Genomic DNA, 25,246 nt, shown 5'->3' with positions numbered 1-25,246 from the left:
GGGAGCGGCGAGGCCCGCCCGTGGGCAGTGCGGCGCGGGGCGGAGTGGCGGCGGCCATCTTGCGGTCCGGCTGGGGGCCGAGCGCCGCGGGCTCCTCTCGCCTTGGGGGCGGCGGGCGCGGCGCGTCCCGGCTGCGATGGGTAAGAGCCGGTGGGTCGGAGGGGACCCCGCGTTCAGTGCCCCGTGCTGCGTGACCGAGCTTCTGCCTGCCCGGGGGCGCTGGGCTATGGCGGGGCGTTGCCGCGCGCGGTGCTGGGACTGTCCCGCAGCAACGGGACGGAGCCCCTCAGTCAGGGGCTGCCTTCATCCCGCCGCCGGCAAGAGCGCTTCCCCGTCGTCTTTTCGAGGGGCGCAGGCGAGAAGCGTCGGTAGTTGAGCCCGGGGCCGGGTGTCCTCCGGCCGGGCATCTGGCTGGATCTGACGCGGCTTCCCGGCCCTCCGGGCACTGAGGGGTGGCGATGCTGCGGGGCACAACAGGTGGGCGGCATGCAGGATGTGGCTGCCGCAGGGATCAGTGTAACACAGGCATAGCTGGGCGTAGCAGAAATGTGGTCTGGATACAGTCGTGGTGGTTGAGTAGATAAAGCACCTCTTCGCTCTACCCTTCTGGTTCATGTTCCAAAGCTGTTGTGGGACAGGGGCCGAAGCTATGGTTTCGATAGCTTTTCTTTTTGAGGAGAGCTTCCTTTTGCTTGATCTCTTGCATAGAACTTGTGTAACTTTGATGTTACTTTTAATGCAGTCTTCTCATCTTTGGTTTCTTGCTTGGCCTGGCAGGTGTACTGGCCCAAATCATTCCTCAAGGCGTGTGTGATTAAGAAGGTGATGATGTTTGAGGACTAGTTAAGCCACAAGTGTTGCTAGACAGAATGCTCTTCTTTTTAAATTGCACTTTTGAAGTTCTGTGAATTAGAAGACAACTTCATACCGCATCTCATGCAGCTCTGTGCCCAGAAATGGCAACAGTCCGTAAAGGTTCTCATGAAGCAGTTGTGTTTGGGTGAAACAGGTTGTTGAGCCCTTAGAGTGTCCTGCTGGTGCCAGCCTAACAGCAGGGTCTGGTTGCTTCTTACAGCCTGTGTTTGTTACTCAGCAGGCCTTGATACTGCTGATATTAAACAAAATGTGAAAATAAATATCTCAGCACGGAAGTTGGCAAAGAACTGTGCCTGTGGGTCAGATTGCCTTATGCATGTTTTCTTGTTGTGAAAGAATTCTAAACAACTGAGTTTGCTTGAAGTCTCGAATCACAGTTTTGAAAGTTGCTTCTCTGAATGAAGGTGACAGTTTTAGCTTTGAATATTAGCACTGGGCTGTTCACAACCTTGTTCAGTCAGTTTTGATCATTTAACATAATCATGTGTTGCTCTTTTCTTTATGCAGCTGATATGCCTGAAATGACAGGCAGATTCTAATCTTCCTTGTACATCAAATGAGCTGTTAATTAAGGATGAGTCATATTATTATTTTAAATTGCAAGGGAATACTTGTCTGGATCCTGTTAGCCATTTATACTTTTTTTTCATGTAGAGTTTTTCTGTATTAAAATTAAAAGGAAATTTAGCATAGCCTTTAGTTTTGTGTTTTTGTGGTTAAAAAGGTATAAAAAAATAATGAAGAACCTATTCTATGCAGTGAGGCATTAAATCGAGCAGTAATTACAGCAGGTTTTCTTCTGGGATTTGATTTGAGGGAAGAAACAAATTCCTGTACTTGCTGATGGTGGCAGACAATTGTTCCTTCCATTAGGTCAAAATTGAGCAACCTGGTGGTTTTGCTTTTATTGTCTCATTTTGCTCATAAGATCAGTAACTTGTTGCTTATGCCCCTTAATGAGGTGCCTGATCTCTGAAGTGACCTGTGCTTTAATGTGCAATTCAGAAATGCCTGTGTAGGCAAAGATTTTTCTCTTATTTCTCTCTTGGAGATTTTTGTTCATGAACTGGGTATTGCCAGCAGCTACTGGAGTATATAGCTGTTGCTTTAGATACTTTTCTAGTATGAGAGATGGTAGGTTTGCCTTTCAAGCTCTGACGTTTTGGAGTAATTCTTTTATTTTTTCTTTTTTTCTTTCTTTCTTTTTTTTTAATAGACATCATGTCAAGCCCAGGGAAAGATAACTTCAGAATGAAAAGCTACAAAAATAATGCACTTAATCCTCAAGAAATGCGCAGACGAAGAGAAGAGGAAGGAATCCAGCTTCGGAAACAGAAAAGGGAAGAACAAGTAAGCATCTTGATAAGCTGCTGTTAAGTGTTCATGCAGCCTAATTCAGATATGTAAAAGAACCTGAGCAGATTCCTTCTGTGAAGTACAAGCCAGAGCACCAAATTAAGTCTGTTTTCTATGCAGTCTTGGGAAGCACCAGGCACCTCTCAGTAGGATTATAAATCAAAAAGGTGAACAGAAGCACTGTAAGTCACTGTGGCATTTGAAGTAGAGACCTGTGTTTCTTAAATCTAGTCCTTAGTCTCATTTTCAACATGTGAGCTGAAGACTGAGCTGAAAGGCTAACCTTATTTCTGGTAAGAATGGGAAAACCTTCATTCTCTTCTAAAGTTTGAGCCAGAGATGCACTATTAGAAGTGAGAGGGATGTACTTCAGATTGCCCAAGAGTTTTTCTACCATAGCCTAGTGAAGTGGCCAACAAACAGTGATCTGTAAACATGAATTTACATATATTTTAACTTAAGTTGTCTTTATTGATTTTTATTTTTTAGTGATTTCATGTGTAATTTCATGGTTGGTGGTAATTCCTTTTCCCAGAATATTTGGTAGTTCATTGCCTGGAAATTGAGGAATATAGCTTGTTCTTCTTACTCTAAAGGGGCTGACTTTTGTCTCCCACCACCTAGTGAATCCCAGGCACTGATCTACAGTCTCCTGTGAGGTGGGAATGTTTACCCTTCTCCTGAGAGAGTGGTGCTACTGCATGGAAAAAGAATTTATATTAGTTGGGCCAGAGAGGTAAGAGTAAGAAGAAGTATGCTGCAGGAGCGTTTACCTGTGATTGAGTTGATCTGAATTGCAGCTCCTGCTGAAAGTTCTGTGTATTTTGTAATAAATGCTCCGTAGGCAAATTATTTATTAAAACAAAAAGAAAAACATTGTTTGCCGCACTGAATGTTGTTGAGAATATTTTGGCCATAATTGACTGGTGTTTTCAGCTCCTTTAGCACTGTTTGGATCAAGTTTGTGTAGGGAAGTGAGACTGTTTTTGCTCCAGAAGAAATTATAAATCATAGATAGACTGTCTTCCTGGACAGAAACGGTTTACATTTTTGTCATTTACGTTTTTACAAGATCCTGTATGGCATTGTTGAGTGCTAGGAAGAATGGCTGATTTCCTAAAAGAGGAACATTGATTCAGGACTGTGCAATTGTTAGGGTCCAGGTTTGTGCCCAATCCAGAGTTTGATCAAGCAAAGGAGAGAGAATGCTTTGTTTTAGATTCCTATTTGTAATATAATTACATGTAAATTTGGTGTTGCTTGTTTGGTTTTGGGCACGTGTGACCACAGAAATGCAGATGTGTGTAGACAACTTTATGAAGAAAACTTTCTCCAGGACTTAGCAGGAGTTTTTATTATTGTGATTACTGATGAAATCTGAGACACTCAGTGGTCTGAGATTCTAACACTTATTTTTAAAGTTACCAGCATGTTATTCATAGAATTGTTAATGATTATAGTTGTAAGTGTAGTACTAAATCAAAGGTACATACTTTAGGTTTGGTCTGTGGAAGTAAGCAGGCTAACATGATTGTTAGGTTTGCATGCTAGAAAATGAGGAGCCACTCATTAAGCATAACGTATTAAATACCGCAGCACAGGTATGTATTTTAAACATAGATAGTATTTGAAGCCAATACCAAAATGTTTTTAGGATACAGAGAACATTTAAGGTCACATAATCTGAAAATTTTAAACTTTAAAGCAGAATTCCATTTGTGTGGATGAACAGGAAAGTGAGTGGTTGAAGTGCTTTGGCCAGTACAGGTGAAAGCCAGTGTCTTCAAGTAACAATCAGTACCTGTTCTGTGATAAACTTCCCCCACATTTCTCCACATTTCTTCTTTGTTCAGCTCTTTAAACGTCGAAATGTTTCTCTCCCGGGAAATGAAGAATCTATGGTGGAAAGTCCAATTCAGGATCCCGACGTCAGCTCTACTGTACCTATTCCTGAGGTAATCACTCTAGGATATGTCTAGAATATTGTGTTAATGTGTTTGTGCCAATCCTACAAAGCTGCCCTTTTCTTTTTAGGAGGAAGTTATCACAGTAGATATGGTACAGATGATTTTCTCGGATGATCCTGATCAGCAACTCACAGCAACTCAGAAATTCAGAAAACTGCTATCTAAAGGTATGCAAGCATTAATTTTTCTTTTTCCTCTTATTTTATTATTACAAATTTTAGTCAAACAGAGTCGGTCAACATTGAATTTTGCTTTACCTTAAAATAGAGCTTGCAGAAGCTTCTCAGTTTGTTTGTAACAAAACCAGGTCCACGTCTATTCTAACCTAATGACTAAATACAAAAAGTTTTATTGTTCTGTTGTTCAGTTTTCTGGACTAAATAACAAAGAAAAGGATATTTTGATATAAGTATACAGGGCAGTAACTGACAGTGACACACTAACATTACTTGAAGTATGTCTTGCAGTAATAGATTTTCTGATTCTGTGTTTGAGGGGATAAAAGTGATATGACTTGCCAAAAATGGGTGTAATTTTGTTTTGTTGTTGTTGTTCATGTAAAACATCGTCTTAAATTCATGCTGCTATTTGTACAGTCTACTAGACAAGAGTATACTTGATTATTTAAAGCTGTATTTCTGTTGATTGAGGGAAGAGTGTTGTGCTTAAATGCCAATAGGCAATTGTGTGTTATTGTACAGAATAGAGCAATCACTAAATTACAGCACGTTATGAGATTATCCAGCAGTCTTATGAAGGAAAAAAAGTCCTGCTCTTGGGATTAAACTGTTTGAAGGCTAGAAATGTATGTTTTCTGAGAATCACTCATGTTTTGTGTCATACCGAAAAAGTAATTTCAGTGGTCTTATTTTGTTAGTCTTATGCATGTGAATTGTTTTTGTTCTTTTTATCCCCCAGAGCCCAACCCGCCCATAGATGAAGTCATCCAAAAACCAGGAGTAGTACAGAGATTTGTGAAATTTCTCGAGAGGAGTGAGAATTACACGCTGCAAGTGAGTTTGGCTGGTACTTGTTTAGGGTTTGGAATGGGGTTAGAAAACCTGAAAACAGCTTTGGAAAGCATGCTGATTTTGTAAATTTAATATTATTATTTTTAATATGAAAATGTAATTATATCCATCAAAGCTGTAAGTTTTAGATATCCTAAGTTTTAACAATTGCCACTGGAATTGTAGCTCAAGTCTTGTGAATTTAGTAGTCTTTAGGGTGATGTATTCAGCTGGTCATATATTTGGATGTGGAAAGCAGCCTTTGTGACCATGAAATGGTAGAGTTCTCTGTTCTCAGTGGAGCCAGGAGAGGGAGCAGCAAAACTGCTACTTAGGACTTCTGGAGGGCGGACTGTGAATTGTTTAGAAGACTAGCAGGGGGAGCCCCCTGGGATTCAATCTTAGAGAGTAAAGGGGTCCAAGACAGCTGGTCGCTCTTCAAGAAGGAGGTCTTATGGGTGCAGGAATAGGCTGTTCCTCTGAGCTGCAAAATGAGTCAGCGGAGAAGAAGACCAGCATGGATGAATAGGGAGCTATTCTTGATGCTTCGGGAGAAAAAGGGAATCTGCTTACTGTGGAAGGGATAGGTGACTCAGAAAGAATATAGAGAACTTGTTAAGATGTGCAGAGAGAAAATCAGAAAGGTAAAAGCCCAGCTTGAAGTCAACCTGGCTGCTGGGGTAAAAAGGAACAAGAAGCTCTTTTACAGATACATACATCAACAGTAAGAAGACTAAGGAGAACCTCCATTCTTTACTAGATGAGTCTGGGAATGTGACCACTGAGGATAGGAAAAAGGCAGAGGTTCTGAATGCCTTCTTTAAAGATCAGACCAGTTATCCTCAGGGTTCTCTACTCTCTGACCTGGTAGTATTGGCTGGGGAGCAGGCAAAACCCCTCACAATTTAGGAGGATGCAGTCAGAGACCTGCTGCTCCAACTGGACTGCCGCAAGTCCACGGAGTCAGATGAGATTCAGCTGAGAGTGCTGAGGGAACTGGCAGAAGGTGATAGCCGGAGCTGCTTTCTATCATCTAACAGTGCTCCTTGTTGACTGGTGAGGTCCTAGAAGACTGAAAAGTTTGCCAATGTGACTCCCATCTACAAGAAGGGTTGTAAGGAGGATCCAGGGAACTACAGGCCTGTTAGCCTGACCTCAGTGCCAGGGAAGGTTATGGAGCAGATTGTCTTGAGGGAGATCACGCAGCATGTGTGGGACAACTGGGGTATCAGGCCTAGCCAGCATGGGTTCACAAAGGGCAGGTCCTGCTTGACCAACCTGATCTCCTTCTATGATTGTGGCCCTGCCAGGCAGGGGAGTTGGAACTTCATGATCCTTGAGGTCCCTTCCAACCCAGGTCATTCTGTGATTCTGTGATCTGGTGACCCGTCTGGTGGACGAGGGAAAGGCTGTTGATGTAGTCTACCTAGACTTCAGCAAAGCCTTTGACACTGTCTCCCACAGTATCCCACAGTCACTGAAGCTGGAGGTGTTCAAGGAATGTTTGGACATTGTGTTGAGGGACATGGTTTAGTGAGAACTATTGGTGACTGGTGGAAGGTTGGACTGGATGATCTTGTAGGTCTTTTCCAGCCTTGGTGATTCTGTGATTCTGTTCAAGATGATTTCCTGAGTGGTGTATTGAAAGCATCAGTGTAGATGTCTGAGCAGAATCTGGGTGTTTTTTTAGTTTTGGTTTGTTGTTTTTTTCTTGGAAATAGTGTGTTGTTCTACAGTTGAAATCTTACAAAAGAAATAAAAATACATGAAAACTTGAAAGCTAAAACTCTTGGAAAGTAATCTTGGGAAAAACAAGTGTCAAAACGATTAAGAGTAACTGGTAGCCTTGTGCACATTTGCATTAAAATAACTGAGCATAGCATAAAAACATTTGTACCAGTTAGTACAGATAATCTTACGGCACAGAAATTACAGTAATAGTAACAATTACATTGGAGTGCAAAGGAAAAAAGTTGGATAAGTAATCTCTGGAACTCTTGTATTAAACTGCTTGCAACAAATTTTGGTGTTTGGTTGTTTTTGTTTTGATTTTTACCGCTCAGTTATTTAACATGGTAATTTTTTGTTTTTCTCCTCCACAACAGTTTGAAGCGGCTTGGGCTCTGACAAACATAGCGTCTGGAACTTTTCTACATACTAAAGTTGTAATTGAAACCGGAGCTGTTCCCATCTTCATAGAGCTGCTTAGTTCAGAGTTTGAAGATGTACAGGAGCAGGTAACTGTTTTCTTGCAGTGTCTTATAACTATAAAATTCATTTAGGAACGTCTTCCCTCCTCTCCAGCATTTTTATTTTAATTCAGATAAAAAGATCTGAAGTCCCATTGACCTGTTATACCACTGATTTGACTCCAGGAAAAGTGTTTTATTTCCCTTATGATTCCCCAGCCTCTTCCAATTTTTCCAAGTCCTTGTGAGCCTGTTGTGGTTTTTTTTAATATTCTTAACTAATGTGAGGAAAAGCACCTCATTTCCTTTGTGCTGTGTACTGGTGGACAGAGTCTCAAACAACATAACATAGTGGAAAACAAAATGTAATTTTCTTTTTCCTAGCTTACAATGCAGCTTTATTTCTTAGATCCTTCTTACTGCAGTTTTCATCAGTGTCTTCCTGAATTTGTTATTTTTGTTGTTAGTTTTTCTTTTATTTTTATCTTTCTATAATAGGTAGTTGACTTTGTGTATTTCACAGAAAATTCAGAATATAAATCATTGGTCTTCTGAAATGTTATATTCAGGATTGTGCTGTGATTTTTTTGGATTCCAGAGTGTTTGCTGTAAGAATATGTGGATTATCTGTACAGATATGTAGATTATCTGATTTGCAGGCATGTGTAAATTCACTTGGATGCTTTCATTTTTAAGGCAGTGTGGGCTCTTGGTAACATTGCTGGTGATAACGCAGAATGCAGAGACTTTGTATTAAACTGTGGAATATTACCACCCCTCTTGGAGTAAGTATTGTAAATTGTTACCGGCATAAGGTGGGAAAGATTATATAAGTCGTATGTTTGTGTGATTCTAACTGGTTGGCTTCTCTATTTTTTTGTCTGATAACTCCAATCTCCAGTGTTTGGTTGTTGAGATGCGCCAGCAGACTGGGCATTACATGAGCAGTGTTCTGCTGGCAGATTTCTCTTCGTTACGAGTATTATTCCACTGCTTACTGTACTTTTGCAGTGGGCTCTGGGGAAAAAACTACCCAACAGAAATAGTATTCAATTTATTCTAACTTAAAATACCAAACTGACTTAAAGCATTTTTAAAACAGCTTAAAGGAACATGATGTAATTGCTTTCCTTGAGGATTTAAAGGCTGAGGGTTTGGTAAGTTTTGATTTGTATCTGAAAGTGAACCTGATTTTTCAGGTATTGAATTTTTCCCAGTCTATTCTGTTAAAAACATTAAAACAAATGAAATATATCTTTAAGTTCTAATATTTTATGCAGACCTTATTAAAATATTAATAGGGTCTTATGAATTAAAACATTATAAATTAAATTAAAATGTGATGTAGAGGTGGGTTGTTAGTTAGGGTAGTATGGTTGGGTCATATTTGGACTTCCAACCTAAATGATTCTATGGTCAGCTCTAGGGTAGGTTGCATTTTCTTATGCCTTTGGAAAGGATTGTTTTGTATGAGCAGTAGCTTACTTTATAAGCATGTGTGCTTTAGGAATGTGATGTTCATGTGTAAGAAAATAGTTACAGCGATAAAGAGAAATAACATAAAACTAATGCCCAATAATAAGATTGGGTTTTTTTGTTTTGTGATATAAGGCATTGGTGATAATAGATAAGAAAAATACTTAACTTTTTCAACGATTTTGTTTATTTTATTTTTCATTCTCTCTCTTTGACAGACTGTTAACAAATTCAAATCGTCTTACCACAACTAGAAATGCAGTCTGGGCACTCTCAAATCTCTGTAGAGGCAAGAATCCACCTCCAGACTTCAGTAAGGTATAATGAAGTACTCATTTCAAGAAATTGGAAAGCTAAAGGAAACTTCTGTTTGTAATGTTAACACAGTCTTTGAATCTGGAGATAGGCAAGAATGTGTGATCACATTAAAAACATTAAATTGAGTCTGTATTGAGTTGTACCTGCTCAATGTTTTCTACTTTGACCTGTTAGCAATAAAATTAAATAATTGAATGACAGAGAAGTTATTAGGGCAGATGCATTCACTGAAACAATGACAAGCAAGGAGTACTTTTGGCACCAAATCCTTTTAATCTGTATTTTCTGCAGGCATGTGTTAGAGGATGTGAGTTGTGATTGAAGCTTTTCTTTCTTTCTTTCTTTCCTTTATTTTTTATGTTATGATTACTTAAAAGATGCTGCACGAATAAAATTTTCCTTGCTGTTTATAGAGGAAAAATTCAATGAATTCAGACTACTAAGAGGTGATTTGCCTGTGTGCTCTCTCATTCACTTTTTCTCCACTTTTCGAGACAGTATGACTATAGTCTGTAGTTAGGAGCATTAGCTTTTTATTTTCAGTATGAAGTTTAATTTCTGGTAATGGCAATAGAAGATGGAATGGAATGTTGAGTATTCTGGCTGATGTTAAAATGATCGCTGAATGTAATTTGCAGTCAATTTGTGTGTCTTAGAACTTCACTCACAGAGTACTGAGTTGCTACTTGTTACTCTCTCTTCAAGGTTTACTAAAAAATGAGATTTCCGATGTCAGTTCATCAGTCGCCTCACAATTGCTGTAGCTAGATTACATCTTCCAGTAGTGTTTCATTCTGGCAGCAATTAAAAAAAAGGTTCCTTGCTTAAGCTATTTTAACTTCAGTGGAAGAGGATATCCTGTATGCACTTGCATATAAGAATAGCTCCTTTCCTTCTTGCCCTTAGTCATAGTACTAGCTGGACACATAAAGAAGGCTGAATTATATAGCTAACACCAGGTTAAAGATTAAGTTCTGTAAAGAATGTGAAATTCCCAATCTGTTTTTGTTATAACTTGTCAGGTTTCAACCAGTGGTAAGGTAAATGTAGCTCACATTGCTCCATCTGTTTGTGTAGAGCCTGAAGAGTATGATAGCCATAGCTTGTATGGTTCAGTGAATGTTGATTTTACTCTGAGATTCTTAAAGTGACTGTAAATTGATAATTACGAATAAGCAATTGCACTTCTGTATAAAATATGATTATTCTCTCGAGTGATTCAGGAAAGCATCAGTAATTCCTGATCATCTGATTACCTCTAGAAGCAGGTAGTTCTTGTTAAAGCTGAGCAACTGTGTACCTAATGTAGTACCTGCAAGTAAGTAGGCTGTTAATTGAAATTTAGCCAATTCACTCATTCAAATTGTGTGTCTAGTTTAATTGGAAAATGTTTCAGCAAGGTCTTGTATCACTAAATGAACTCGTGGTTTGGCAGTAAATAGTTTTGCACTTGTATGCCTTTGCAGAATGTTTTTTGGAATACACAAAACATTTAATTTTGCAACATTTTTCTTTAACCTAGGTTGCTCCTTGCTTAAATGTATTATCAAGACTGTTGTTTAGCAGTGATCCGGATGTATTAGCAGATGCTTGCTGGGCCCTCTCTTACCTTTCAGATGGACCCAATGATAAAATCCAAGCTGTTATTGATTCTGGAGTGTGCCGAAGATTGGTAGAGTTGCTTATGTAAGTTCTCTCTTACATTGAGAGTGCTTTTTCACCAGAAGTCTGAATTTATTTCATGAAACAAAGAGCATGATATCAGTCTGAAAACTTTTCAGCTATTTGCTAGCTTGCTTGGCTCCTGGGATTATTTTTTCAGTGGTTGACAGTGAAAAATGCTTTTTCTAAAATACTTCTTGATGTTAAATGAGAAAAAAAAAGTCGGATTTCATTTGCATGGAAGAATAGGAAGGCGATGGCTGAAGTTTTAATTGTAAATCAATCTCTTTAAATTAATTTAATTTTCATGCTGTATTTTTCCTTTTCCTTTCTAGAAGATGTAGTTGAAATACATTGAAATTTATTTATTTATTTGAACTCATAAAGTCTGGAGGCTTGGGCTAGTTTGGAACTGTTGCAGAATACTTACATTATGGTTTGTTATTTTCCTAGAAAAAGAGAATTAAATCCCTGTATTTGTTTGGGAACTGCAGCATAGATCAGATGGTAGCTGCCGACACTGACAACATAGTGTGGGTCCATTTGGTTGCACCTGTCAAATTTGTTTGAATAGCAGGAGAATAGGATGAAGTAATGCTGTGTTCTCTAACAGTTTACCACCCAAAACAAATCACTGCTAAATGAAAATGAAAATTATAGTGTGCTACTTGGTAACATCAAACAATATTTGTCTCCAGGCATAATGATTACAAGGTGGTATCCCCTGCATTAAGAGCAGTTGGAAATATTGTTACTGGTGATGATATCCAAACACAGGTAAGATGTGTTGATTTGAGAAAAATGAATTGTCTGGAAGAAAAGTAGTTAGAAAAATATCATAATAAATTACAGTAGAATGTATGTCTAATACAGGCGTGTATATATATATATATATATATATATATATATATACACACACATATATAGACCATGTACATTAAGGCTGAAGAAACACTTCCAAGGGTTGGAACACCTCTTTTATGAGGACAGGCTGAGAGAGCTGGGGCTGTTCAACCTGGAGAAGGCTCCAGGGAGAACTGGTAGCAGCCTTTCAGTGTTTAAAGGAGGTCTGTAAGAAGTAGTACAGACTCTTTAGCAGGGTTTGTTGAGATAGGACAAGGGAAAATGCTTTCAAACTAGAAGACAGGAGATTTAGATTGGACACAAGAAATTTTTTTACAGTAGGTGTGGTGCGGCACAGGAACAAGGTTGCTTAGAGAGGTGGTGGAAGCCTCATCTCTGGAGGCATCCAAGATAAGGCTGGATGGAGTTCCGAGCACCCTAATCGAGCAGTAGTTGTCTTTGTTCCTTGCACAGGAGTTGGGACTAATGGTCTTTAGGTGTCCCTTCCAACTCAAAAGATTCTATGACATGAAAGTGAAGGAAGCTAAACAAATCTGTACAGCTCATTTCAGTACAATCTGGTATTTTAATCATAAAATTCCTGCAAGAAGGAACACTTTATTACGGCACTGTATGTAGTGCATTGCTTCATTCTTGAGTGGTATTTCAAATGCTTCTTTCCTTTAATAATGGAATTATTTATTTTCCTTATTGGGAGATTCGGTTGTGTTGTAATTCCCTTTTTCAAGCCTTCAGATGCAAAGTTCTCATTGTTTTAAGCAGTGCGTATGCTTGTTTTGTCCATAAAAATGTGTATGATAGTCTGACTGATGCAATTTGTTACAGTGAAATCAGATAATTGCCTAATTTATTGTGAGCTCTATTGGGGCAGTTTTCACTAAGGAATTAGAGAATATCTGTCCCTTTAAAAGGAAATGAACAAATTAGGTTTACACTTAGGCATGTAAAAGTACATGCTGTGGCATTAGGCAGCCTTATGCAGTCTTGGTGTCTTTAGTCTTCTGATGTGAACTTAGTTGAGGGCAGTTTCTTTCAAATTGTATAGACAGTTGGATTGTTGTTTAGATGCTACAGTATTGAGCAAGTGCTGAATGTTATTTTTGATACTTTTTGTAACATAAATGTGTTGCAAAGTACCCTTCTTTTGAAGTTACCTCTAATGTGATATATCTGTGCATATACATACACAAATCAATCTTCAATTCTCCAATTATTTTAGGTGATTCTAAATTGCTCTGCGTTACCCTGTCTCTTGCATTTGCTTAGTAGTCCCAAGGAATCTATTCGAAAAGAAGCGTGCTGGACAGTTTCAAATATTACTGCAGGAAACAGAGCTCAAATTCAGGTACAAACATTATGTAGTAATTTGGTGGGTTCGTTTTTACTAGTTCACTTGATTTTCATTCACAAAGGGAAATAAGATGCTATGTTGATTGCATTAGCTGTTGTAGTTCTAACAGTCCATAATTTTGTGTAAGTTCTGGATGTCTTGAGATCAGGTGAGGCTTGCTTTCCAGTTAAAAATTTCAAATTCTGTGCTTATGTCCTATAGTTTTTTAATAGATGTATCTGGTAAGATGTATCCTGATCACCATGTAGAAATCAACTAATTGCAATGCTGTAGTAGTTCTGAATTTGTTTTAGCATTTGTAGTTAGTTCAAAGCCTTCTAAGGAAACATTGTTTCCTTTGATATGAACAGGCATTGCTTACCACTGTAGCGAATGTATTAATCTTTTTGCCCTGTATATATTAACCTTTATCAATAATCATTATCCTCTTTTTGTCTCTTAGGCAGTTATAGATGCAAATATTTTTCCAATATTGATTGAGATTCTTCAGAAAGCAGAATTTCGCACCAGGAAGGAAGCAGCATGGGCTATCACAAATGCAACGTCAGGAGGAACTCCTGAACAGATCAGGTAGGCTCATGTATATTGCTATTTTCTCTACCTAGATACCTTTTCTGAGGCATTTTCTTCCTTAAACTGAATCCTGACAAACAGAGCAACAAAAAACCTAAGCATAACTAATTTTTTTTCAGCTCTGTTTGTACACTGGCTTAAACATATAGAAGCTCGGAACAAGCGACACAAATTTATGCAATATAATTAATAAATTAACTCAGTTAATTTGGTTTTGGGATAATTAGACATAAACCTTTAATGGGGTAATTTCCCAGAGTCAATATTATGCTGTCAGACCCTATTGAAACAGTCAGCAAATAGTCTGAATGTTTTGAAAATGGAAAGCTGTAGGACAGTTGTTTAGAAAGTTTGTCCAATTTGATTGCTTCTCTCTATAAGAGGACTTTAGGAGTTTCAGTGGTTTCTTCATGTACTTAAACTCGCTAACAGTGCTACATTACGTTGATATCTAACTTTTTCCGAAGTAGAATTTGATTTAAAATCTACTTAGCAACTATCAAAGTACTACAGAGAGTGGATCTTTTGAATAACTAGGGTAAACTGCTCTCTAGTACTATTCGTAGAATGCCGTTAACATGTTAATCAATTTTAATCAATAGTTGATAAATGGATTTTAAAATAATAGTGTGAAGCATTGAAAATTTAAAAGCCTGAGCACATAAGGTTGTATAGCAATTCCACCAGCGTGTTCAGGAGATTTGTTGCAGTAAGTGCATGTTAGTTTATTTAAAATAGAAACAAACAAAAAACCCACCTCATTCTGATTTCTTACTGTATTGCCACTGTGTGTTTTCGTGTGGTAAGGAATGTTTGTTGGTATTGTGTGTTTATTGTTGTTAGATTGGGTTTGTTTTAGTTACTTTAATTGCTTGCACAATGTGATATCTTAAATTTAATACTAGATCTTCAAATATTGAACATACAAGTAATACCATAAAGGTTGCTTCTTACTACAAAATACAGAGGTGCTATCACTGTCATGAAATTTTAGCCCTTCTAAGATTCCCAAGGTACTACTGTCCAGCTGCAGGATAATTGAAAACAACTAATAAATATTTAAACAGTCTCTTGATTCAGACAGACATTAGTGTCATCATTTTCCATGCAGACTAGAAACAAGAACACAGGTAATGTCTTCCAGAAGTTAGGATTTGGTGCAAAATTGAAAAAAGAATTAGGCTGCTCAGAATCACAGAACTTGGTTGTATTTACTGTTGTGTCCTTTACAGTAGGTAATGTTAGTATCTTGATGAGTTAGCAGTATGAACTGTGTTGGTTCAGAGCAGTGTGCCCTCTTCTTACTCATTTATAATGTGTTTACATGATGTTTTTTTCACTGCAGTGTTTTAATGTCTGAGAAAAGAACTATCCTTTGTCGACCTTTTTCTCATGTACTCATTCTCCCTTGCCCAGGGAGGTTGTGGATGCCCCGTCCTTGGAGGTGTTCAAGACCAGGTTGGACGGGGCCCTGGGCAACCTGATCTAGTAAAGGTGTATGTTTGGTGGCCCTGCCAGGCAGGGGCATTGGAACTACATGATCCTTGAGGTCCCTTCCAACCTGGGTCATTCTGTGATTCTGTGTGATCTGTCTGAAGATCATAAGTGAAAAGAAGTTGAATAGTCTACAAATGTGGGAGTCCAGTTAGGAATGTACATTCAATTTTCTCATTAGGATAAATTAGAATACTTACTGCATTTCAGACTGAGATTATCTTTGTGTTTCATGCTTTAGGTTATTTGTTGTAGTTGTTTTGGCCATTTCTTTTATAACTAAATGATGGCTAATGTGTGACAATGTCGTATAAGTGTAAATGTGCTGGTTTATCAGTCCTTCTTTTCCACCCCAACCTCTTCTGTTTTTTCTCCTGTCCTAAAGGTATTTGGTAGCACTAGGTTGTACCAAGCCTCTTTGTGACCTCCTGACTGTGATGGATTCAAAAATAGTACAGGTGGCTTTGAATGGACTTGAAAATATTCTGCGTCTTGGAGAACAAGAGTCTAAGCAAAATGGAATGGGCATTAATCCTTACTGTGCCCTTATAGAGGAAGCATATGGTAAGAATTTACTTACTGTAGGGCTACACACCTAAACTTACCTGTTCCAGGGAAATGTTAAAAATGTATTGAACTATTTTGGTGAGTGTAGAATAATAACTTTTAACTCAAGCATAAGTGGGCTTTAAAGCATTGCAAATTAAGTAGTGTAGTTTGGTGGGAGAAGCAGTTAAATGCAGAAAGCTTTTGGATGTTCTTGTCTGTGTTCATGAAATGTGCCTAAAGAGGAACGTTCTGAGAAATGCTTAACAAACAGGTATGCTCATCTGTTGGAACCACAGCTGGCATAAATTTATCACCTAAACCTGAAGCATAGTTTTATTACTTAAATATATAATTCTGTCTTGTTCAGTTTCATTACAGTATAGGGATGAATGATCAGAGTTAATTTTGCTTGTTCCTGAAGGCAGACACTTGTTAACATAGTAAATATCAGTAATTGCAAGAATCCATTGCAGGTGATAATATAAGTTTATGAGTATATGTGGAAGTATTTTGTTCTGTTTCTTCTTTTAAGAATTGTGGAATTGAACTACATTTAAAAAGCAGTTTAAACGATCAAAACTAAAATTGCATTTGTAGCATTTCACAGCTAAATAATACTGACTTACAATGTAAACACAGATTTTGTTATCATAACGAGTTCAGCATTAGTTATGGAGGCTTATCTTTTTATAGTTTCTGACAGCATAGAAGCGGCAGATGTCTGTGTTTCAACAACTGGTCACAACAGTTCTGGATGACTGTATTATATCTGACCAGATGGTCCTAAATGTTCTTCAAAGTTAGGCACTACATCTAAATTCTCTGTTTAGGAGCTGCATTTCTAAAATCTGCAACCTATGGGACCTTCTTTGTAGCCTAACATATAAAAGGGATAAAAGTATTTAGCTTAATTAAATTTATTCTGGTCCAAATCCTGAGTCTGTTGTAAACTTCACTTACAAATAGAGAATTTAGACATTAAATTTGCTAGTTGAGTGGGCTGTTGAAGCTCAGTAGTGGAAATAGCTGATGGCACCATGTTTATTTCTCCATCTTCTGTCATCACCAGAAGAATTTATTTTTAACTCTTCCTAATTTGATGTAAATTGAAACTGAAATGTCTTAAACAGCTAAAAATGAGTTCTGAGACCTCATCTAACTGACCTCCAGGTACTCTGACAGCAGGTTATTTCCTCCAGCTTACCCATGATAAACCCTTGGAAACAAAGCAACATCAAATTACAGACTAAATTTGAGGGGAAAAAAAAAGTGATTGTAGTCTGATAGATGTGATCACAGAATTACAAGGTTGGAAAGGACCTACAAGATCATCTAGTCCAACCGTCCTCCCTCCACCATACCTACAGAAAACCCCTAAACTATATCTCCTAGCTCCCTAGGTGATGATAGAATGAAATGAAGGTATTGGAAATTGCTGTGTCAAGCAGTTTTGTTGCTTACACACTTACTTGCTTTCTGTGTATACAAATTCTATTTCTACGTAGATGCAATAGGCTCTTCCTCCCTAGATTTATATTTATAGTTTAAAAAATAGTTGAAACAGCAGAAGGTGTTGCAGAAAAAATGAAAGCTAGGTATACGTGGGTTAAGAAATTCAGTAATGTATCCATTAGGAGTATTTGGCATGGAAGGCAAAAATAAAATGGGGGGGGGGGTGAGGGGAAGAAAAGCAACTGCCCCCACTGAATGTGAAAATCAGTTACATTAAATAAAACAAATGCTACCCCAATCCATCTCAGTTCATCTAAGTGCCACCACCAAGTTTTCATACTTAGAACCAGTTTCCCTTTAAATTCTTCTGAAGAAACTAGATTATGAAAATGTTTTCTTTTGAATTTAGGACTTGATAAAATTGAATTTCTTCAGAGGCATGAAAACCAAGAGATCTACCAAAAGGCTTTTGAACTCATAGAGCATTACTTTGGCGTTGAAGAAGAGGATTCCAGTATTGCACCTCAGGTGGATGAAAGTCAGCAGCAGTTTGTTTTCCAGCAGCAGGAGGCTCCAATGGAGGGATTTCAGTTGTGAACTATTTAAGTGAAGACAAGTATAAAATGTATACACTTGTAGAGTTTTCGTTTGTTTTCCAGAAGTCTTTTCTTTATGGCCAAAGTTAGAGGGAAGGTTGAGTGTGTTTTGCAGAAATGGATGAAGAAGCAGCTCATGCACTTTTATATTTTGTTAGATACAACTGTTCTTTGTTCTGTATTCGTTTGGGTGTGGTTTTTTTTTCCATTCTCATGTGTACAGAAAACAACTGTGAGTAATCATGTCTAAAGCAAAGCATTACATGCAATTTAACAGGAACTGCTAAGCTAAGACTTCAAAGGATTTAAGGCAGTGGTTCTGAATCTTTCTTGTAGTCTAAACCTGCATATCAGCAATACAGTTACTGACAGTTGTATTTTTGGCAGTAGGCTTGACTTGCCCAGTCTATCAAATCTACCTCTTGTATTGAAGCATTGAACATTGCTTCAGAACTAAGGCATGAAATAAAGATGAGCTTGTTAGAAGCTGAATTGGAATGTGAAAAATATTTATTTAAATTATGATACTTCCATGCATTACTTACTATACCACACACTGTTGGAATTTATTTATAAAATGTATTTAAAGACATAATACATATATATAATGATAATTACGCAGTATGTAATATTGAGTACCTGAAAAAGCTTTTACACGATTATGTGGGAAGAAACTGTTTCAGAGGTTTTTCAAATTGGAATCAGCAGAGAGCTTGCTGGTCATTTGGTGCTTGCTCTGTAATTAAAGCTGCTAAATGGCATTTAAAGTCAGCCACAAACACAATACTTTGCTGTGGAAGCAGCCGCCGTAGTTACCACAAGAATGCTGCAATCGTGGATGACGGAGATGGTCATTTGTACAGTTGGAAATACAAAGCAGATGGTTTACAGCTGCCTCCTGCCAAAATGTAGTAACACCACTTCAGTTGGGGAAACATTGCAGTGTTACTCTTTCTAGTAACAGTAGCTTCTTCAAGGTTGAGAAAGTAGGTGTTACATTTTTGACCAAGTATGCCCCCACCTCTGGAGTTGTTCTCTAAGTTTGCTGACTCCGTTCTCATCTGGTAAGACTATGGAAATACTGCAGTGTGGAATGAAAAGAGAATCACTCCTTTCCAGCTAATTGACAATTTGTTATACTGTAAATACACATTAAGTATGTGGACACCAAAACTAACTAGAAGTTACTGTATTCTAAATATTTAGGCTCTACAGTACACGGTGTTTGCTGTTTAAACACTAACAGAAACAGAATTCAAATATTCACGTTAACAGTTTTGAGTACAGAAAAATGTTTGCTGTGCTTGGACTTGCATATTTGTAGTGATTCTGGAATATTAGTAGTATGTTTCATTTGGAGAAACTAATACTTTGGATTAACTAAAGTATGACTTATTATTTTTTATCTGTAATTAATGTATTATCTTCAGACTCCTGGGTTAAGTGAGTTGGCATATGACAGCATTTCATACTTCATAAAAAGCTGCAATTCAGACATGAAATCACTTATCCCATGACACTGTGCACAGTACTTTAATGCACTGAAAAGTACTTATTAAGGGTGATATCATTTACAGTATCATTTTCTACTTAGATTTTTTTTTATGTGCAAGTTAGGATTCTAAGATGTTTTGCTTTGATGTTGCAGCAATATATGATATATTGTATTCGAATGAGGGACAAGTGGATTTTTAAGATTAATGGTCAGTTTTGACTAAGATATAACTGGGAGGAACAAAATCTCTTTTTGAAGTCTTTTTACTGGAATTTAGAGGTGTAAGAAGCGTGTATATAGGAGTGCTGTTACTTTATGAACTCTTGAATAATGAGATATTTTATCAAATGACACTTTAAACCTAGATTTGTACAGCATACAATGGTTTTGAGTAGTGTGATAATCTGAGTACAGCTGCCAAATTTTCATATGATATTAGATGATTGTATTTGTGCCCTTTTTACTCTTACAGTTTTCAGTTTGCATATGCTGACCTTCCTTCCCACCATCTGCTCAAAGTACAGGGTAGAGATTGTGGAAATCTACTAGGATTGCTAGTAAATGCTGAATTTCAATGTTCTTCTAGTGTAGAAATAAAGAATTCAGGTAACAGGGTATTCCATTATTTCTAACAGACTTGATTCGATAATGTTCTGTAACCAGTTGTGCCTGCTTTTTATTTGGAGGACCTTACAAACACTGCATTGATAAGCCTCTCGAACTTAAACCAAATCTGAACTATCAAAATCTTGATTAAAAGACTTGAAAATGAGACGAGGGGGCGTACAAAGTATTATATTTGTTTTGAAAGAATGTCTTCAGTTTTGTGGATATATTGTCTGAACAGTTAGTGACTGCACTTTATGCATTTAGATTAAATATATTTCATGTCTGATATATTTAAGTGTAATAGTTTAAAAGGGAGATGAAAGTGATGGACTTTAGCTAATGAAACAGTTATTTGAACTCAACACTTGGTTTATTCTCATGTTGTTTAAAAAAAGAGAGATGTTCATAAGCATAAAAGATGGTCCTTCCTGTTATATATCATTGGATTTCTTGCACGTTTGATTAAAAGCACATTAAGGAACAGCATAAAAAGATGACGTCTAATAGTCATCTGTGGTGTAGTCATCTATCAGTACAGATGTGAGCCTGACAGTGTTGCCTAAACAGATGAAACCAGTGAAGGGGAAAAAAGCAAACCCAAACAACTAAAGAAAATCATTTTGGTGTTTGTATGATATTACCGATGTACCCCATCAGTTGTGAAGTCTGTTTTAAAATACAGTTTGGGGGGTGGGTGGTATTAATAGGGTACCATTTGTTTTGCTTCAATGCGAATACCAGCTAGCTGATCTATGCAACTATGCAAAACATGGGATTTGTTTTTCAGTTCTCCACTCTTGACACACTGTATCATATCTGATTTCTTCATCATTGCACTTTTGTCTGAGGACTGGTTCACACGGCTTTTTAATTTTCTAGGATTTGCTTTAAGAACTGTTGCTAGCAGCAATCAAAAAACAATAGTAATCATGTTGGCCCAGAAATAAGTTGTAGGAGAAGCTTGCAACTGGAACGTTTCTGTTGTCAGGTCTGTCTTTAAAAAGGATGCACTATTGTCTGTGATTCATGGCTAGTGCTCAGTTGGTCTAAATGTATTGAGTTGTCCAACTGAGGGGTTTGGCCATTGTTCTGCCAGCTGGGAAAAGTTCAGCGGTGAACCTCGGAGTTCACTGAAATCCGGAATGAGAAATTTCAGTTACCACACAAGGTCTTCACATAACAAACCTGTATTACCTTCAGGTAGCAATAGTGCATCTTTAAATCCAGGCCAAAGGCCCGTTACTGTAACAAACCCCACGTGAGTAGTATGCAATATTACGGAATGTTAAATCTCCAAATACCATACGGAAACCAATAAAAACCTATTTTGCAGAAGTGTGTTGTGTTTGGTGTTTTAAATGAGTGTGGCTTCTTCACCTAATGCCGCTTTGAATACAACACTGAGGATAATGAATTCAGCAAGGCTGGTTTGTGCACTGTGATGGAGCGCCTCTTGTTTTAACATTGATTTTTAAACATCAGACCAAGCATACAGTAGTGTGATGGTCACATACAGAACTGACCACTTGTTTGGGGAATTCCTATTGAAGTTTCTAAGGAGTGGAGTTTGTTTCCCTTGCCTTCATTTCCCCAAGCCTTTTCTTCCTGGTATGGAAAAATTGAAGCATTCTTGCTGATTAGTTTGTTACATGCTTAGAACTACAAAACATTAATAGTATGTCCCCTTATTTTTGCAGTTTCAGTATTGTCACATCAGTACTCTTTGGTCTACTATAATTTAACCTTTCATTGAGGAAAATACAACTAGTTTTTCAGTAAAGAGCTCTGATCTTTTCAGTAGAGCTCAACATCAAGCCTTGAAAGGAAGGTTTTAAGTCAGATTGCAGATACTTGGCAAGCCCTTTACCTTTCATTCTTAGGCATCGACCTGATCTTCTTTGTAGTTATTGGTTTTAATTGTGTAACAGACTCTGATGTTAATCAGGTGCAAGTGTGTACGCTTTCTTTAATAAATACCTCAGTTTCTGTGATCTCAGAACCAGTGCTGTTAGCTCCAGTTTGTGCAATGCTACAGTTGTCCATTGGGTGGTGAAATTAATTCACTAACCACTCCTGACTGCTAACTTGGGTCCTACAAGGACATGGGGCAAGGACAAGTTACTTAGGCTTTGACTCCGCTGCCAGTGCAGCCTCTCTCCTCCACTTCTCCTTCTTTGCCATGTTCCAGCTTGTCAGGGACTCGTGCCGGGCCGCAGCCTGCGGAAGGAAAACCCTCCATGAGAGCAACGTTGTGAGTCACCATCAGCTTGGAGAAATGGGCCTGGTCTCAGGATTAACCATCAACCAAATGCTTTGTTTCAAAGCAATAGGAGCGCCTTAAGTTCTCACATAATTTCATCGCTTTGAGGTATGCTACACAGAAGCAAGCCAGCACTATACTCACCTTCTTGGCTGAAGCAATCACTGCAAAACAGGCAACGATTGAAAGGCCGATCATGATGTAACAAGCTTTAACACGGGCTTTGTTCCTTGCCCTGTCAAGCATCTCTGGCCTGCAAGTAAAGTTTTGGAATGGAGTAATTAAAAAACAGAAGCATTGCTCAAGACCTCACAGTTGTGATGTCACTACTGCAGAGTGAAAAATGAATTGGCCATCACAGCAAACATTGCAGAGATTTCAGTGAAGCCATTTCCTGAGCCAGACGTGGCACTTGGCAAGCACTGTTCTACGATGTTTGTTATAATGCTGGATGTGTGCTATATTCCTTTAGGATTTTCTTAAATTGGTTTTAGATATACATGCATAAATAAATACATGTTTCTCAAAGGTTTTACACAGTGGAAAAGCACAAATCATAGGCAGCTCTGCTTTACTTCCCCCCCCCCCCCAGTCCTCACAGCACACGCACCAGGATGCAGGGCAGGTTCCTGGCTAATGGTTGGCAATGCCAAGGTTACAAAGAGCCCTTTTCATGTTACAGTGTAAGCACAAAGTCTTTAAAACAAACCGCAGAACAGACTGCCACCTAAAGCCATTAATCCAGAAGCCATTTGTAAGAACAAAAGCAAAGCTCTAAGTGTTATTGGTCTGGCTTATAAACCTAATTCTATTTCTCAGTGCACTAATTGAAACTCTTCAGAAGCAGGTTTTCACTTTCTCCTTGCTTTCTGTCCCTGCTGTAAGGAAAACAGACCTTATTATCTCCTCTAATTGCACATTAGGGCCCTTGTTACTCAATCCTTCATCAAGGTCCTGGCTAAGCCTCTGCTGAAGGCAGTAACAGCTGTTTGCTGTCAATGATTTAAACATTTTGACTGAGGGCTGCAGGTTTGCTTCTCAATACCACACACCTTCAGCAGCCACATTTTCTTCACAGGTAGCAAACAGTATCTTACAATGCTTTATTAACACTGGAAACTGACAGTTCACCTTCAGTGTCTTAAAACTAACTTCTTTTGGAATGTTGTGTTGAGTGCTAGAAATGTGTTGCCTGCACAAAAAGCAGAAAGTCAGTCCAAGTGGTTATTGTGCACATGTGCAGGGCTTAGCAGAGGCCTTTTACAAACACCTCCTGATGACTTCAGTAGTGCAAATAATGCTTCTGAGACCTGCCTGAACCTTCCTGTAAGCAAAGGCAATGGGATAAGCACAGAGCGAAAGCAGTTGGACTCTGGGAATCTGCTCAGCCCCAGGAGCAGCAGCAGTGCTGCTGGGAACAAACAGGCGCAGGAAAGTCTGGGGGATGTCCTCACTGCTTCATACAGCTCTGTGTGCTGCGATGGCACAAAGTGGTGTCCTGCAGACACCTTGGGAAGAGTAATTTACAGCAAGTTGAGGTGAGCAGAGGGTCAACCAGTGGCTGAGGCTGCATTCAGTACTCAGCTGTCCTACTATTTGCCTTTGGGGATTTTTTTCTCACAATCTCTTTATCTATTTTTTTCCTCATGTTCTTCTTTAAGCTATAATAAATTACAGTTTGGCTGATGTGATCATTTAGCAGCTCTCAACTCCCTTAGAACTGTTTATGGGAGCAATAAATAGAACAGGCAGTTTATGATAACATCCTTCTCTGATTACACAGCAGGAATAAACAAAATAAACAAGGTGGTGTGGATATATACCAACTATAAGCAGAGACCAAGGCACTTTGCTTAGAAGAATCCAATTCTTAATTATAGCATCTGGGGACTCCAGTAGGGAACATTTATTCTCCTTAACCTATGAGCAACACAGCAACGTTCCCTTCCTGCTAGTTCATTTCAAAGCTCTCAGTGCTTCCCAGTCTGAGCTCTGCAGAGCACTGCTGGGCACCCTTTGCTTCATGTCCTTCAGCTCAGTGCTACCCTCGGAATACACCTGGAGCACTTACGGGATCCTCGGAGGAATTTCTTCTTCTGTCTTGAAGCGACCAGTCCAGAGGAGGATTTTCTTGTCAAACTTTGAAGGTTTGTAGCTTGCAACCACCTTGTGGGCCTGTTCAGCTGCGGGATTGGAAAGAAACACCCCATCAGTCTGTGAGGAGTGGCAGTAATGAAGGAAAGAGCAGATCCCTCTTAGTGCCTTTGTGGTCGGTGGGGGAATCATATCAGAGAATTATCTTTGGGTTGCAAGGGACCATCCAGGTGCAAACCCTTGATGAGGGCAGGGTTGCCCCCCACCAGCTCAGGCTGCCCAGGGCCCCATCCAACCTATCCTTGAACTCCTTCAGGGATGGAAGTGCTTATCTCTCAGCACAGCCCCTGGACCATCTCCCTTGGGGAGCATCCTCATGACTCTCATTTATACATCCCTCTACCTACTGCCTTACACCTGGGCATTTAAACAAGAATGCAAAGTAACGAGGCTCAGGGTGACAGCGGGGGGCCCCCAATCCCCAGCCCAGCCCTACCCTTACCGCGGGGAACTGCTGGACCCCGCCCGGGCCCGTCGCTGGCGGCGGCTCCTCGTAGTGCGACCGGGCGGAGCAGCGGGGCACTCCTCACCCGCCCGGGGCGGAGGCGCAGTGGCAGTGGCAGCATGGGCACGGCCAGGCAGCCCGCACCACTGGGTCCCTCGCTCTGCTCTGCTCTGCTCTGCTCCACTCTGCTCAGCTCTGGGGGGCTGATAGGAACCGCCTGCTTCACTTCACCCGCCCACCTTAAAACAGTCATATGGAAATGGTGAGAGAAACACTCGGGGAGGTCCAGGCTCACTCAGTACAAAAATGGAAAACAAATAACAACAAAAAACAAGCATTTAAAGGAAGTCTGGAAACAGGTACAGAATATGTATTTAGCAAGCAGCCTGTGGCAGTGCCGTGCAGGTGGCATATAGTGTCTCAGCCAGAGCATCCCAATGCATGAATCAACAGGTGATGGTGTTACACCTCCTAGTCATGACAGAGCAAGGTCAGGTTGGTTATCCAGAAAAAGATTCTTCACCAGAGGGTGGTCAGGCACTGGCACAGG

General features: G+C 39.1%; 2 protein-coding genes across 2 annotated transcripts; one reads left to right on the top strand and one right to left on the bottom strand.

The window, feature by feature from the left end:
* Positions 1–10: 10 nt before the first annotated feature.
* Positions 11–21,172, top strand: KPNA5 (karyopherin subunit alpha 5). Its single transcript, XM_015858619.2, has 14 exons — positions 11–140; positions 2,093–2,226; positions 4,086–4,187; positions 4,267–4,366; positions 5,118–5,212; positions 7,315–7,446; positions 8,095–8,183; positions 9,093–9,192; positions 10,715–10,878; positions 11,553–11,631; positions 12,938–13,063; positions 13,512–13,639; positions 15,522–15,700; positions 17,547–21,172. The coding sequence occupies exons 1-14, from the start codon at positions 137–139 to the stop codon at positions 17,732–17,734; spliced, it is 1,620 nt and encodes a 539-aa protein (XP_015714105.2). The 5' UTR covers positions 11–136; the 3' UTR covers positions 17,735–21,172.
* FAM162B (family with sequence similarity 162 member B) lies at positions 17,915–25,245 on the bottom strand. Its single transcript, XM_015858631.2, has 4 exons — positions 24,694–25,245; positions 24,169–24,280; positions 22,242–22,350; positions 17,915–22,054 (listed from the first exon to the last, which is right to left on the bottom strand). Exons 1-4 carry the CDS (start codon positions 24,947–24,949, stop codon positions 21,956–21,958), a joined length of 576 nt encoding a protein of 191 aa, XP_015714117.1. The 5' UTR covers positions 24,950–25,245; the 3' UTR covers positions 17,915–21,955.
* Position 25,246: the final 1 nt, after the last annotated feature.

The sequence above is a fragment of the Coturnix japonica genome, chromosome 3 (assembly GCF_001577835.2).
Source record: "Coturnix japonica isolate 7356 chromosome 3, Coturnix japonica 2.1, whole genome shotgun sequence".
NCBI lineage: Eukaryota > Metazoa > Chordata > Aves > Galliformes > Phasianidae > Coturnix > Coturnix japonica.
The sequence above is the reverse complement of the archived record's forward strand: the minus strand, read 5'-3'. Positions and strand labels throughout refer to the sequence as shown.